Here is a 12,584-nt window from a genome sequence, read left to right on the forward strand (position 1 = left end):
TTTGTACTCTAACTGAGGCAATTATCCTGCAACGGAAAATGACGGTAAGTCGCATTTGAATTATTACTGTGGCGAAATCTGTCTGAAGCGATGATATAATTATGTAGTTCTATATTTAACCAACTATACGCCGGAATTGAAAGTGTAGTGCTTATATTGTCATTGAATTCCATTTTAGAAGTAAAGCGATCTCATAAATTAGTTACAATGTTATCCTATGAATAAAATACGCTTAGAAATGTAATTTCAGTAGGGACACGCAATAATAAGATGGCATTTTACGACAGACGGTGGTGCAGAACCGATCTTGCTATCTTCAAGTCTGCAATAAATATCGACCGAACCTTTAACATAAAAGCTTAACCTTTACTATAAAAACCTGCCCTCGAGCACGGCAATCAAATATTTTGCTGTGATCGTGGGCTGCACGACCGGCGTACTTGTTTGACACAGCAGCTTTGAAAGATGTGAAACGTTCTGATAGTATATATCTGATCAGAATAGCAATTTGTTTTGGAAATGGACAGTATTGATAAGGATCTCTGCGATATCATCTCGTCTCCATAAATTCAAAGACAACATCTTTAAGAATTGATTCAGTGTCGGTCACCGTTCACATTGATTAGTTTACTGATCGCATTTCACTGATATACCGGAAAATCGGCATCATATAAGAAAAGCACTGAACAACGCACATGTGTCTATGCATGCGCAATAGACCGTTTTCGCACAGCTGCGACAGCGCATGCTCGGTGACCTCATTTCGTAGCCAGTTCATAGCTTTTTACTGCTAATGACAAAACGTTTCTATGCTAAACAGGCGTCCGGCACGCTCTAGTGACATGGGCAGCCAGATGCTTCCTGTGAAGAACACCGCCTTTCCTATACTTTCGCGATTTTATTACGCTTATAGTGGATACTGCATCCACAATTTTCGGATGCGATGTGCATATACGGTATGTGTACAAATCTCAAACGCTGCGAAGCAGGTATACTGTGAAACCTATACATGCACTTATGACCGTACGTGAGCATTATGTTTGCTAGCCAAAAGGTCCCCATGCGACGCTATTTTCGGAACGCGAAATTGGCTAATATTTTTGCGATACCTCTATTCAATGTAACTTTCGTTGTAGTATCCCCCAAGGTAATCAACCGAACGCGATTCGGCTGTGTAGCGTCACGTAAAAACCATTAACGAAGAATATTCGCGTCTACGAGGAAATTATTGCTCATATACGTAATCGGTCCATAACAGTGGAGGGACTAGGGTCTCTACGAGAACCCTAAAGAAAACAGGCATCTGGCAGACAATGCACGATTTTACGATAACACAGGTTAGCCAGTATATAATTATCGGAAAAGGCTAACGTTCCTAGCGTAGGACACGCGACTGGACACGCGACTGCACATTATTAACTGACCTTTAACTGCGACTGACCTTTAAAATGAGATTTCAATCGTAATCGTTTGGTTGATGGCTACGTATGAACTGCCTATATATATCGATTGTCAACGTGATTCCGCATAATATCCTTTGTATACGAATAAAGCTATCAGTATTCAGATGCAAAAATTAACAGATTCAAAGAGAAAGAGGGAGCGAGAGAAATAGAAAGAAAGAGAGATGTTTCACTATATGCTTTCTGTTTTGAAGTACAATTGTTTCGACTAAAAGAATGATTTGCTGAAATCGGGCAGGCAGTCACACAGACAACTCCCCGGAGCATCCTTTCTCTCTTCATCCGCCGCTGTAAAGCGATACGGTTTGAACCTTGCACGGAGACATATGAGCGATTACAACCTTCTTATGGATGATTGCTCGGGGAACATGTGGTTAGTGATTTGTGTGCAACATGTGATCCAGTGAACCATAATCGGAGAGATACGGCGCCTATCTAAACATTTTACGATAACATAAAAAGACGCCGATGGCACCGTATAAATATTTAGTTGAGAACAATTAGACCCTTCGTATGGTAGATAGCTCTGGAACATGTAGGTAGTGATTTGTGCAAAAAATGTTAGTCGTTGAACTTTAAAGGATTTATGACGAGCGTTTAAACCTCAAAATAACCCAGCCACACTTAATTATATCATAGATATATGTATATTCTTCAAGTATGTCAAAATATCTGTCAAAATACTTTTGCTCAAAAGCTGAACGCTTAGCTTTACCTTATGCTGAGCACTTTTTGCTTAAATAATGCAGCGGCGGAAATGAACTTTGGAATAAGACATACGGCTACCTTTAAGCTGACTATCCGTTGTAAACGACAGCTTCAATCGGTTCGAAAACGTAGGTCGTTGCTATAACCTCACTGCTTACCAGACAGCATAGTGTCGTGAATTTATACTAATAGCATTAGAAATTATAGCAGCAAAATTGTTTGGTTGTTGTGGCGAGCACACACGCGGCTACACGAGTGCACGCACTCCCGCACACACGCGCCTACACGCGCCCACGCGCGCACGCACTCACGCACGCACGCATGTACGCACGTCGCACGTATACCCCCCCCCCACACACACAACCACAGATATATTAGGCATTGTTTTCAAGTAATATTAACGCGTATACACACGCAGCGCAGGTCATGATCGTGGATCTGACTCCATTTTTTTCACAAATGACCTGTCACCTGTGTTTACATGTTACATGTTACATGGTATTTAAATGGTAACAACACACGCTTTCATCGCCCACAGCGTAATCGCAGGTATTGCAGATTTTACAACCGCTGATTGTTATTAGCGTTTACGATTTACTTTTAAAACCTAGAGAGAGAAGAATCATGTATGTAGCATGCTGCTCGCTACTTGGACTTAAATGGTACACAATCCTGCACGCGGTTCCACATGACGACAGCCATTCTACTTCTTTGTATATCTTTAACAATAATTTACATGTGTTCCTACACGCTCAGTCGGCTTTCATTTCCATACGTCCATGTCATGTGAAAATCGTACGAGATTTTTAATTACTCTTCAAAGAGCGCGTTGATTGGAATTGAACAACCTCGCGAGTGCGATGATGAGCGCTCGTCTCAACGCACTATTGCGAGATAACGACATCGTTGTAAATTCGCAAAGCGGCGTGGGAATAGCCAGTGAAAGAACAAAGGATAATTCCGATCTCGGTCTACATCGTATGCTTTATGTGCCACGTACGGATGCGAGCCACCGCAGGCATCTAAATGTCATGCGAGAAAGGAAGAGGCGTCGCGTGAGTGCTGAGTGGATGCGGCAAATGAATATAATAGGATTAGAAATGTTCGGAATCTCTAATTGCCGTGCGAAATTAAAGCTAGATTGACATGACGTCGAACGGTCGCACCTACGCGTTGTTGTCGATGGTTATCGTCAGCGCCAACGTCACGAAACGGCATTAAGGTAAAACGAGGCGGTTTTTTTCTCTCAAGAAGTGTTTCTTGCATGCCTTCCGTTGATTAACTCGTCTTAATGGTTAGTAGGTAGTTACTCGGGGAGCACTCTAGTCGTTTGTTGCGCGCATCGTAAATGTTTCCGAACGTGAAACGACGACGAATCCGAAAGAGAACTGCAGAAATCAGTGCGACTGGAATGTGCTGGATGCCTATCGTGGAAAGAATGATCTATGTTTTATTTATCTTTCTTTTATGCGACGTTTGGGTCTTATAACCCCCAATGTCATCATCATAATTTGTGGGTGTAGAAGATTTGTGTAATAATATTAAACGTAAACTTCACCGATAAATGTACACAGAAACGTGATATGCGGCTTTACTTCATCCTGACAGAAGAGCGAGTTGAACACATTTTGCTATCTGACTTATATCACATCGAGATCCTGATATAAGATACATTAAATAAAGTGAAACGTATGTGTTAGATGACGGTCCGTTTAAAATGAGTAGGCCTACGAGACACAGGATGACAGGAAACTATGAGGTTATCGTAACTAGTCAGTACACTTGTCTTTTAAGTGTTATCATCAAGAAGATGTCTAGAATTTTTCATCAATAATTTACACAAATAATTATAATTGACAATATGACAATAACCAGGACAATATGAAATTCAACAATGACGTAAAAACTATATATATATATATATATATATATATATATATATAATTGTTAAGCGCCATTCAACATGTTATATAATACAATGAAAAATCGACCAGGAGTTAATATATATATTTTAAATAACTGACACTGGTTTAATGTAGGATGATGTCACCTCTAACGTGTCTAATCTTTGACAAGACGCATCGAACCCAAATCGTACTCCATGCTCGCAGTACGCTCGCATAGCATCGTAAACAGCACAGTATACAGAGGTACCACAGGGCGTATAACAGAACAAGCAGCGTACCTTTTTTTGCACTATGCCAGATAAAAAGCTCACATTACATAATGCCAGCGCGTGGCGAAGTACGTCGTAGTCTACACATTGGGGGGATTTTCCACTAACGAAAGGATACAGGGGCCGACACGACGGCGCACGTTCGATAACGAACACGTTCACCGGGATGGTCGAACGAAGTTGGGCGGCAGCGTGACGTTTAAATAGACGGCACGTTGTTGATCTGTTCCGGGGCCGTCGACGGCTCGTCCGCGTCGCCACCGCCACGGCGCGAAGCCCTGAAGTGTCGGCCAATTTCGTCGGTGCTTCAACGCAGCTCCACGCGCCGGCTGATAGTTCACGAAGAAGACGTCTTTCATGCAAAGGCAAGAGTTCTGTCGGAGGAATTCTTCTAATGCTTCGATGTTGGTAGTGGGGCTCTTCGAACGTCATCGTGCGCGCGAGGTAAGCGGAAAGGGTGGCTTATCGTCAGATAGTGGCCTTTCGCGAAGTTGTATCGCAAGGAGGTGCGCAGCGGGCTTCGCTTCTGTTAGGGCGGGAAGCCGCAAACTGTCTTAGCAGTTGTTGCAGAATTCGCACGTTTGTCGATGAGTCAGCCATCGTATCTCCCAGAGTTCCGCGGTAGCTGCGTGGAGGGCTAGGGCTCGTGACGCAGCATGTTCCGCCTGGTATGCGAGAGTGAAGCGGGCAAAGAGGAGGATCGATAGCTGAGTTTGCTATTGCTGTTGTCCACTTGAAGCGTGCTGCTGGAAGCATATAGAACTGATCTCTCGCCTGCCTACCTTGTAACAGAAATATGTGCGCGCATAATGTGCAGCGCACATGAAACGATACGATGATTATATATATATATATTATATATATATATATAATAGTATGTGTGTGTGTGTGTGTGCGTGCGTGGCGCGCGTGGTGGCGTGCGTGCTTGCGTATTGTGTTGTGTATGTGTGGTGTGTCGTGGTGTGTGGCGCGCGCGCGTGTGTGTGTGCGTGTGTGGCGATGGGGTATAGTTAATCAAAATCTCAGTAGACAAGTTGTTACGAGGATTACAAGAACGAACATGAAATGCAATGTTTCATGCCGCATGACTGTAAGCCCATAATAGGCCCATAATAGGCCCATAATAGCGTTGCGAATAGTTAATACGAATATATGAATAATATAATGTTCGTTGCGATGCACGCATCATATATTTTAATAATGGCGTGCGATTGGGCAACGTTAGCTACACTGCCATTCACATATTTATGGATACATCAACACCGCGTGTGTATTGTAGAATGCAAGCGTTGCTGTGTAGCGGCAGCATTAATTGTTTTCATTATTTATCGCCTGTTACTGGCTCTTTATGCTCTATGTTCTGTTAGAATTCTCTTCCTTCAGTTGTTTGCTCATAGTAGGCGACACTAAAACGCACGACGTTCAATAAAACTCGCATTCACGTGCACGTAAACGTACGCGAGTACATGCGTCCGTCGTTCGCACGTGCGTGCTCGCGTGCGTGCGTGCTTGCGTGCGTGCGAGATTGCGTGCTTGTATGCGTGCGTGCTTGCGTGCGTGCGTGCGTGTGTGCGTGCGGGCGTGCGTTCGTTCGCACATGCGTGCTTTCGTGAATGTTTCATGCTGTCCAATGTTTACCGCAAAGGCTCGTTTGCGATATGTAACGACCGAAACTATACATCATACTATAAGTCACGCTATTTCAGCCGACGACGACCTTTTTCGCAACTGTGTGCACGCACCTGCAGATATGGCGCCCGCATTCCAACGATTTTATCGCTCGGTACTTTACCGAGTTCTTCAAATATCAGTCGCTGGTCGGCTATTTCCTGCGCCCATTGCTGCGCGGAAGCAGTCTGCCAAAATGTAGTCGGCCAGCGGTGGCTGAAATGTCAGATAGAAACGTCGATCGCTGCCCAAATAAAGCACATACCGATGATTGATGTATTGTGATGGCGCGGGGACATATGGCGTGACAACGCGACGAATATAACCATGGCACGATTGTCGCATATTATGCAGAGGTGGACACTGCTGCTTTATTTATCCCTATATGTAACGCGCAGTATAACCTCGCAGAAACGCTGAATACCGATATCAACCACAGGTCTACTCAATTCATCCGTCCACGTGTCGAGCGTCAGTGCAAAAAGGATCCGTTTGTGTCCGTTTGTATTGTCTAGTAGTGTCGTGAGTGAGGGCGCGTGCGCTTAACGCCTCTGCGCTGAGTGGGGTGCAGTGCCAGGGCAGGCGGTAATTGTACGCATGCAGAGCGTGGGACGATGAGAGTGCTTCGGCGTGACGGGCGGAAAGTCAAGTGTATATTGCATTTACGTGCAGTGACGAGTTTCATTCAGATAACGCACCTCTATAGCCCTCATCGGCCCGTGCGAGATGACATCAAGAAGGCAAATATTGATCGATTTTTTTTGGCGTATAGTCGGCGTGACGACGCGTGCACATAACAAGATCGAACCCGCTAATAGGCTACAAGTGTGCTAGAGATTAAAGCGCCGAGGACTACTAGGGAAATCAGTGAGTTTTGCCCCAAAGGAAAATTATCATACGCGTACGCGTTGAAATCGGTACGCATCATGACGTAGGAAACACCATCGAGTAAAGAATCTCGTATTATATGACGCTCTCGTTCCAGATACCCAACGCACCGAATCTACATTATTTGCAAAAGTTCGGATTTGAAGGAGGTGTACAACAGTAAGCTTCTGCAATTGTTCACCGTTGCACTATTTCGTCTCTAGAAAATGCTTTTTTTGGCATTTTTTTTCGATGAAATTCGGCACAAGATTGCAATAATTTGCATTATGCACGCAAGTTAGATGCCTCGTGGACGTCTAGAAAGCATTAGAAGTAAAATTGGTCTTGTTGTGTACTCGTGACATTCCGTCAGGTGGCGTAGCCGCAGCGACCGGCTGGTGATTTTTATGTATGAAATGTGTTCAGACAACTTTGCAGAAATTCGCGTCATAGAGCTGGCAAAAGTTTCGAGCGGAGCATAGAGCATGAATCTGTAGTTATTTAACATGAATAAAGTGTATGTTTTGTAAGTGCAGTAACAGTGTGAGTATTTGTAATTAATTTCTGTTTGATACTTATTCAGGCCTGCCGCCTATGGACGCCCTCTACTGTTGTTCAACACCTGAAGCGGTCTCAACGGGTCATAATGCTTCCCACTCGCTCGCACAATCAACGTGCAGCGCTAAAGACTCTCACCTTATCGACAGTGCTGCCATCTCGTGGCCATCCGCGTAAAGATTCTGCACGACCGCATAGTCGGTAAACTGATGCGACACGAAGAATGTGCCAACGACGGGACAGCTGTTTGGATTGCGTCGCGCCTCTCTTCTGCGCCCTCTAGTGAGCCTTTTAAACACTTGCCGATACAGATGGAAAAATTCCATCGTGCGAACGGCAGACTCGAAAGTGATGGTGACCATCTGTGGAATCTCCTCTCGGAGCAAGTTGCCCGGTATGTCAAAACCCGTGCAGCGACAGTTGGGCGGCATGCAAACGCTCTGGTTGCAGGTAGACGCTATACAAACAGGAACATGAAAGCTTACGTAAAATAAAAACAAAATTAAATTAAAATTAAAAATGATGTGATAATTTTAACGATAGCTCTCTGTAAAAATAATGTTGTTAGTGTATACGTGTATAGGGTAATCGCGTTGCAAACCTTACAATGTATTTTGATGGATTGGAACTGCTTCCGTATGCAAACGCGCGTAAAAAGGATCTATGGTAACCTTTCCGATTAACAACACACGATCAGCGATGTGCCTATATTATATGTGTACTTTTGGGTACTCTATGTGTATAATATCTTTTTTTTAACGATTTTTCACATAAAATAATAGCGATGTCGTTTCTGATGGCAAGATGGCTAAGCTCAGTATTTTTTTTATATCCGCACAGGCACGACAAAATCTCGGATGTGTTTATCACATCATCATTCTGATGTTTAAACGCGCATTACCATGTATTACCATCGCTAACAAGCATGAGAAACACGAGCCGTCACTCACCCCAGGGGCGGCCATGCATGCCTCAGCATTCATAACAATGATAAATGATTCGATAATGATTTTAATGTAAGGAAGATTGAATTTGCATCGCCATCTCATTTATAGATTTAACCCCGTGGGAATATTGTATTATCGCGAGGGTAATGGCTAAGAGGTGATTACTGCGTGCGATTTCCCACGCACTTTATTTACAGTTTAGCGTATGATGCTCCGTCGTCAATCACAATGATGCACACGCAGGTGTCTATAGATATATTATAGTAACCCAACATAGTAGCTTATACTATATCGAAAGATGAGGGTATATAGTATATGGTCCTTACATCGAACTTACGCGGCGAATGTTCCGAACAATTGCTCAGAATGAACGCCGCAAATGTTCCGAAAGCATGCTCAGAACAAACGTGCTGAACGTTCCGAGAAATTGCTCAGAACAATCAGCGAATGTTCCAAAAGAATTTTCAGAACGAACACGGTGAATGTTTCGAACAGTTGCTCAGAATAAATGCCGCTAATGTTTCGAAGGAATGCTCAGAATGAATGCCATGAATGTTCCGAGCAATTGCTTAGAATAAACACCGCAAATGTTCCAAACAATTGCTCAGAACAAACGCGCTGAATGTTCCGAGCAATTGCTTAGAATGAACGCTGCAAATGTTCCAAAGGAATGTTCAGAACGAACTCAGCGAACGTTCCGAACGAACGTTCCGAACGAACGTTCCGAACGAACGTTCCGAACGAACGCGTTGAATGTACAGAAACGACTGTACGAACGCCGCGAATGTTCAGAACAACTGTTCAGAACGAATGTTCCGTGACGCATTACCGCAGTTGTATTCGTCGGCGGCGTCGCCGCACTGCGCCTCTCCGTCACAGATTGCCGAGTAGGGAATGCACTCTCCGTCACCGCAGTTCACCTCGCAATCCCCTGAAAACGAAACGTCAAAAGTGTCGCCATTAGTCCATCGTCGAAAGCTTCTTGTATCAGAAATGTAGTGTGAATAGTGTTAGTGTTAGAATTGTGTAGTGTTATAGTTGCGGCGTTAGCGGCTGCTTGGGTACATGCGCGCTGACCAGCAGATACAATAATGTAACCCAACAAGAGTGGGGTTGTAATGTTCGGTTGTAACCATAGAAATATATAGTGACACGTATATCTACGTATATTATTTCTATGGTTGTAACATTATTCTTGTTCATTGTATTATTCTTGTGTTACTCTGTGTACTACTGTGCAATGTATTTCTTCTTGTGCATTGTATTACTCTTGTACATTCCCCACTCTTGTTGTGTTACATTAATGTATCTAGCAGACCAGTAGCGCAGCCATTGTGAGTGGCGTGGAGGCGACGCGCGGTCTCGCTTGATTCAAATGTATGTCGACTTGTTTCACTTATCTACGACGAAAGTGCATGAAAGTGAGCTATGCGCGGTTGATTCCAACGCGAACCCGCGGCAGAGCTCCGAAGCTAATTATCCCGCAATTTTATTAGTATAATAACGTTTTTAGAGTATGATTCGGTGTATAAGTGCATGGTGCGATTAGGATTAGAGAAAAAAACTAGTGCGTAGCGTTATTGTGTCGCAACCGAAAGCGAGTCTTAACGAAACGTCTTCTGTGTGAGTAATAGCGCAATAACCGATGTTGTTGTCTATGTTAGTCGGTCAAGAGATCGTAATTGCACGCGAATGACAGCAGCGTCTTCTTCTTCTTTTTCTGCCACAGCAACTTTCGGTTCGTTCACTTTTCGCCGGATGTAATTAAATGATTGCGGGCTCTTAAACTAGATCCTGCATAGTATATCGGCTCTCTGATCTATGAGAGCACAGATAAAGGTCCATTGATGCATGCATGGAGCCTAGAACAAGCGTTATGCCATCGGCTACGCATTGATGAAAACTGCATTCTTAGAGATATACATCGAGAACAGATGAGAATGTACTTGTATTTACATTTGAATTCCCAACTGCTTTTCGATAAGATGTGCTTTATAACTTATCCATAAGGCGCGTTGACTCCTTTATGATTATGTAGTATAAAAACAAATGGAGTGCCAAATGCATGCATGTCGAATCTATCGTTACGTAGACTGCATTAAAAATTAAAGGCAATGGATTCAGTGATTCTGCATTATGTATGTGACTGAGCGTCTTTGCTGTCAAGCATGGCCGCGTAATTATGCCTATATATGGACGTCTTTGTATACGCGCACTCCCACCACGCTGTGCAGGGAGCAGGGTGCTGAAGAGTGTGTACTGTGGAGAGCGCAGGTTGCATTGCTGTATGTAATGAGTAGTCCAAATACGGCTCGGCTGTATACTGCGATATAGCAGCAGGCGTACAGTGGTTTAAAATCTAGTGGTGCGAAGCACGGCAGACTGGGGGTTAGCAGCCAGCCACCGACAATCACCAATGCTATTTATCGAATGAAGACGGTCTTTGTCCTTTTCTCGTAGTTTGACATTCCAGGTCGCACGCGACAATTATCACACAATAAGCTGCGCTTATAGATGCATCTAAACAGCAAAGTTATTTCCTGGTTAGATGCGTAAATTGCTCCATGGTTATACGGAAGTATAGTTACGTAATATTTACACCGTTCGCGGCCATCAAAGTGTATAAGCGCAATTTTGAGATAATGAAATATAATAATTAGCCTGTTCTAAGCGTTTGTTATCTTTTGTTCTGTACCTGCTTTAAGTTGCAGTGGAAACAAACGTTTCCACGTGGTTCTGACATTGTCTAACATGTTCTAACATTGTGTATCTATTTATAATTACATTGGCGTCTTAATTAAGAACCCGATTATGAATGAACTTTTCACTTCTTTGACTAGTATTTTACAAATAAACTAATGATTCATTTAATTGCTGCCACCGCGTAGATATTACTCGGTGTATGCGCTAAAATTAGTGCGTGGTGAAAAAAATTAGCAGACGACGTTCTTATAATACTAATATAATTACAGTGTTTGTTTTCACTGAAGCTTAAAATAAGCTCGAACTCGTATCTTTAACAACATGCAGGTGTAGCTACTAATTATGTTTAAAAATATTACGAATCCGTCACGCGCAACTTTAATTCATTACGTGCTGAAAATTAAACGCAAGCTGAAGTAGAGCGAATTCACAGACAATAGAGCAGCAGCGGGTTCGCACTCCGGCAGTCAATATTGTATTAAACCGCATGCGTTCTCGCGTGGATGTAACGCGATTATACATTCACGTCACAGCCTACGTGCAGCACATCTACTAAGGTCATTAATCCGACATCGTCGCGTGCTCGCACGAGCCGACGTGGTCGTCCTGCTGCGACCACACAGTCCCGCGGACACCGCATCTCCCGCGGCACTCGTTATCGCAGATGTAGTACGCGTCGCAATCGCGTTCGTCGGGCGCGAACGTCGCGTTGCGGGCCGCGTCGGCGCACGCCGTCTCCGCGAACGACGGTGGGTCTGTCGAGCATGAACGACGGCGAGCGCTCGCTCTCTCCTGGACGCTGAAATGTCGGAGTATGTGCGTGCGTCTGCGTGCGTGTGTGTGCGTATACAGAAGGCGCGATGAAACTGCAATTCATAGATATAGGGGTCCGCTCTCCACCGCGCCACTACAGAGGTGGCAGCTAACATTAGAGATCGCGGCGCTGGCGATCGTAATTAATTTAGCTGCTAATTAAGCCGGGCGAATTGCATTGCGTTGACATTTTAACGGCTGCTGCGTTTACGAGATTAACAACCGCGAATTGTAATCCGGTGACATTTTAACGGCTGCGATGTTTACTAGATTAACGGCTCCGTGTATTATATTGGCGCGTTAGCCGCCGCAGGCTAGCTTGCTCGCTTGCTCGTATATTGGCACCCGCTCGCGAATGAGACAACTGTGTGACGCATACCTGCAAGCCGAATGTCAACGTCACTAGAAGAATTGATAACACGAGAGGCGTCATGCTGTTGAATGCATCGATATAAAATACGTCTGTATGCGTATCGAATGTGGAGTGGGGTAAGCCTGGGAGGCGTATGTCGTATCAAGCAGTCACGCGCCGGATGAGAGATACATGTCGAAACACGTGAGAGCTAACGTCCATCGGAATCGTCAGGAATCGGCCGCTAACAACTATCTCCGCCGCTGCGCACTACGAAGTGTCCACGAGAATTGAGCGACCGACAGAATACATATATATATATATATATA

At 44.1% G+C, this 12,584-nt stretch overlaps 1 protein-coding gene across 1 annotated transcript in view; it reads right to left on the reverse strand.

The window, feature by feature from the left end:
- Positions 1 to 5,063: 5,063 nt before the first annotated feature.
- LOC106806230 overlaps positions 5,064 to 12,584 on the reverse strand; it is a 7,968-nt gene continuing 447 nt past the window's right edge. Inside the window, exons 2-5 of the mRNA XM_014808102.1 lie at positions 9,217 to 9,318; positions 7,579 to 7,897; positions 6,090 to 6,231; positions 5,064 to 5,129 (exon numbers count right to left, since the gene is read on the reverse strand). Coding sequence (XP_014663588.1) covers positions 5,064 to 5,129; positions 6,090 to 6,231; positions 7,579 to 7,871 — 501 coding nt within the window. The 5' untranslated portion in view covers positions 7,872 to 7,897; positions 9,217 to 9,318. The remainder of the gene's footprint in view (positions 5,130 to 6,089; positions 6,232 to 7,578; positions 7,898 to 9,216; positions 9,319 to 12,584) is intronic.

Source organism: Priapulus caudatus, unplaced genomic scaffold (genome assembly GCF_000485595.1).
Source record: "Priapulus caudatus unplaced genomic scaffold, Priapulus_caudatus-5.0.1 Scaffold8, whole genome shotgun sequence".
Classification (NCBI taxonomy): Eukaryota; Metazoa; Priapulida; class Priapulimorpha; order Priapulimorphida; family Priapulidae; genus Priapulus; species Priapulus caudatus.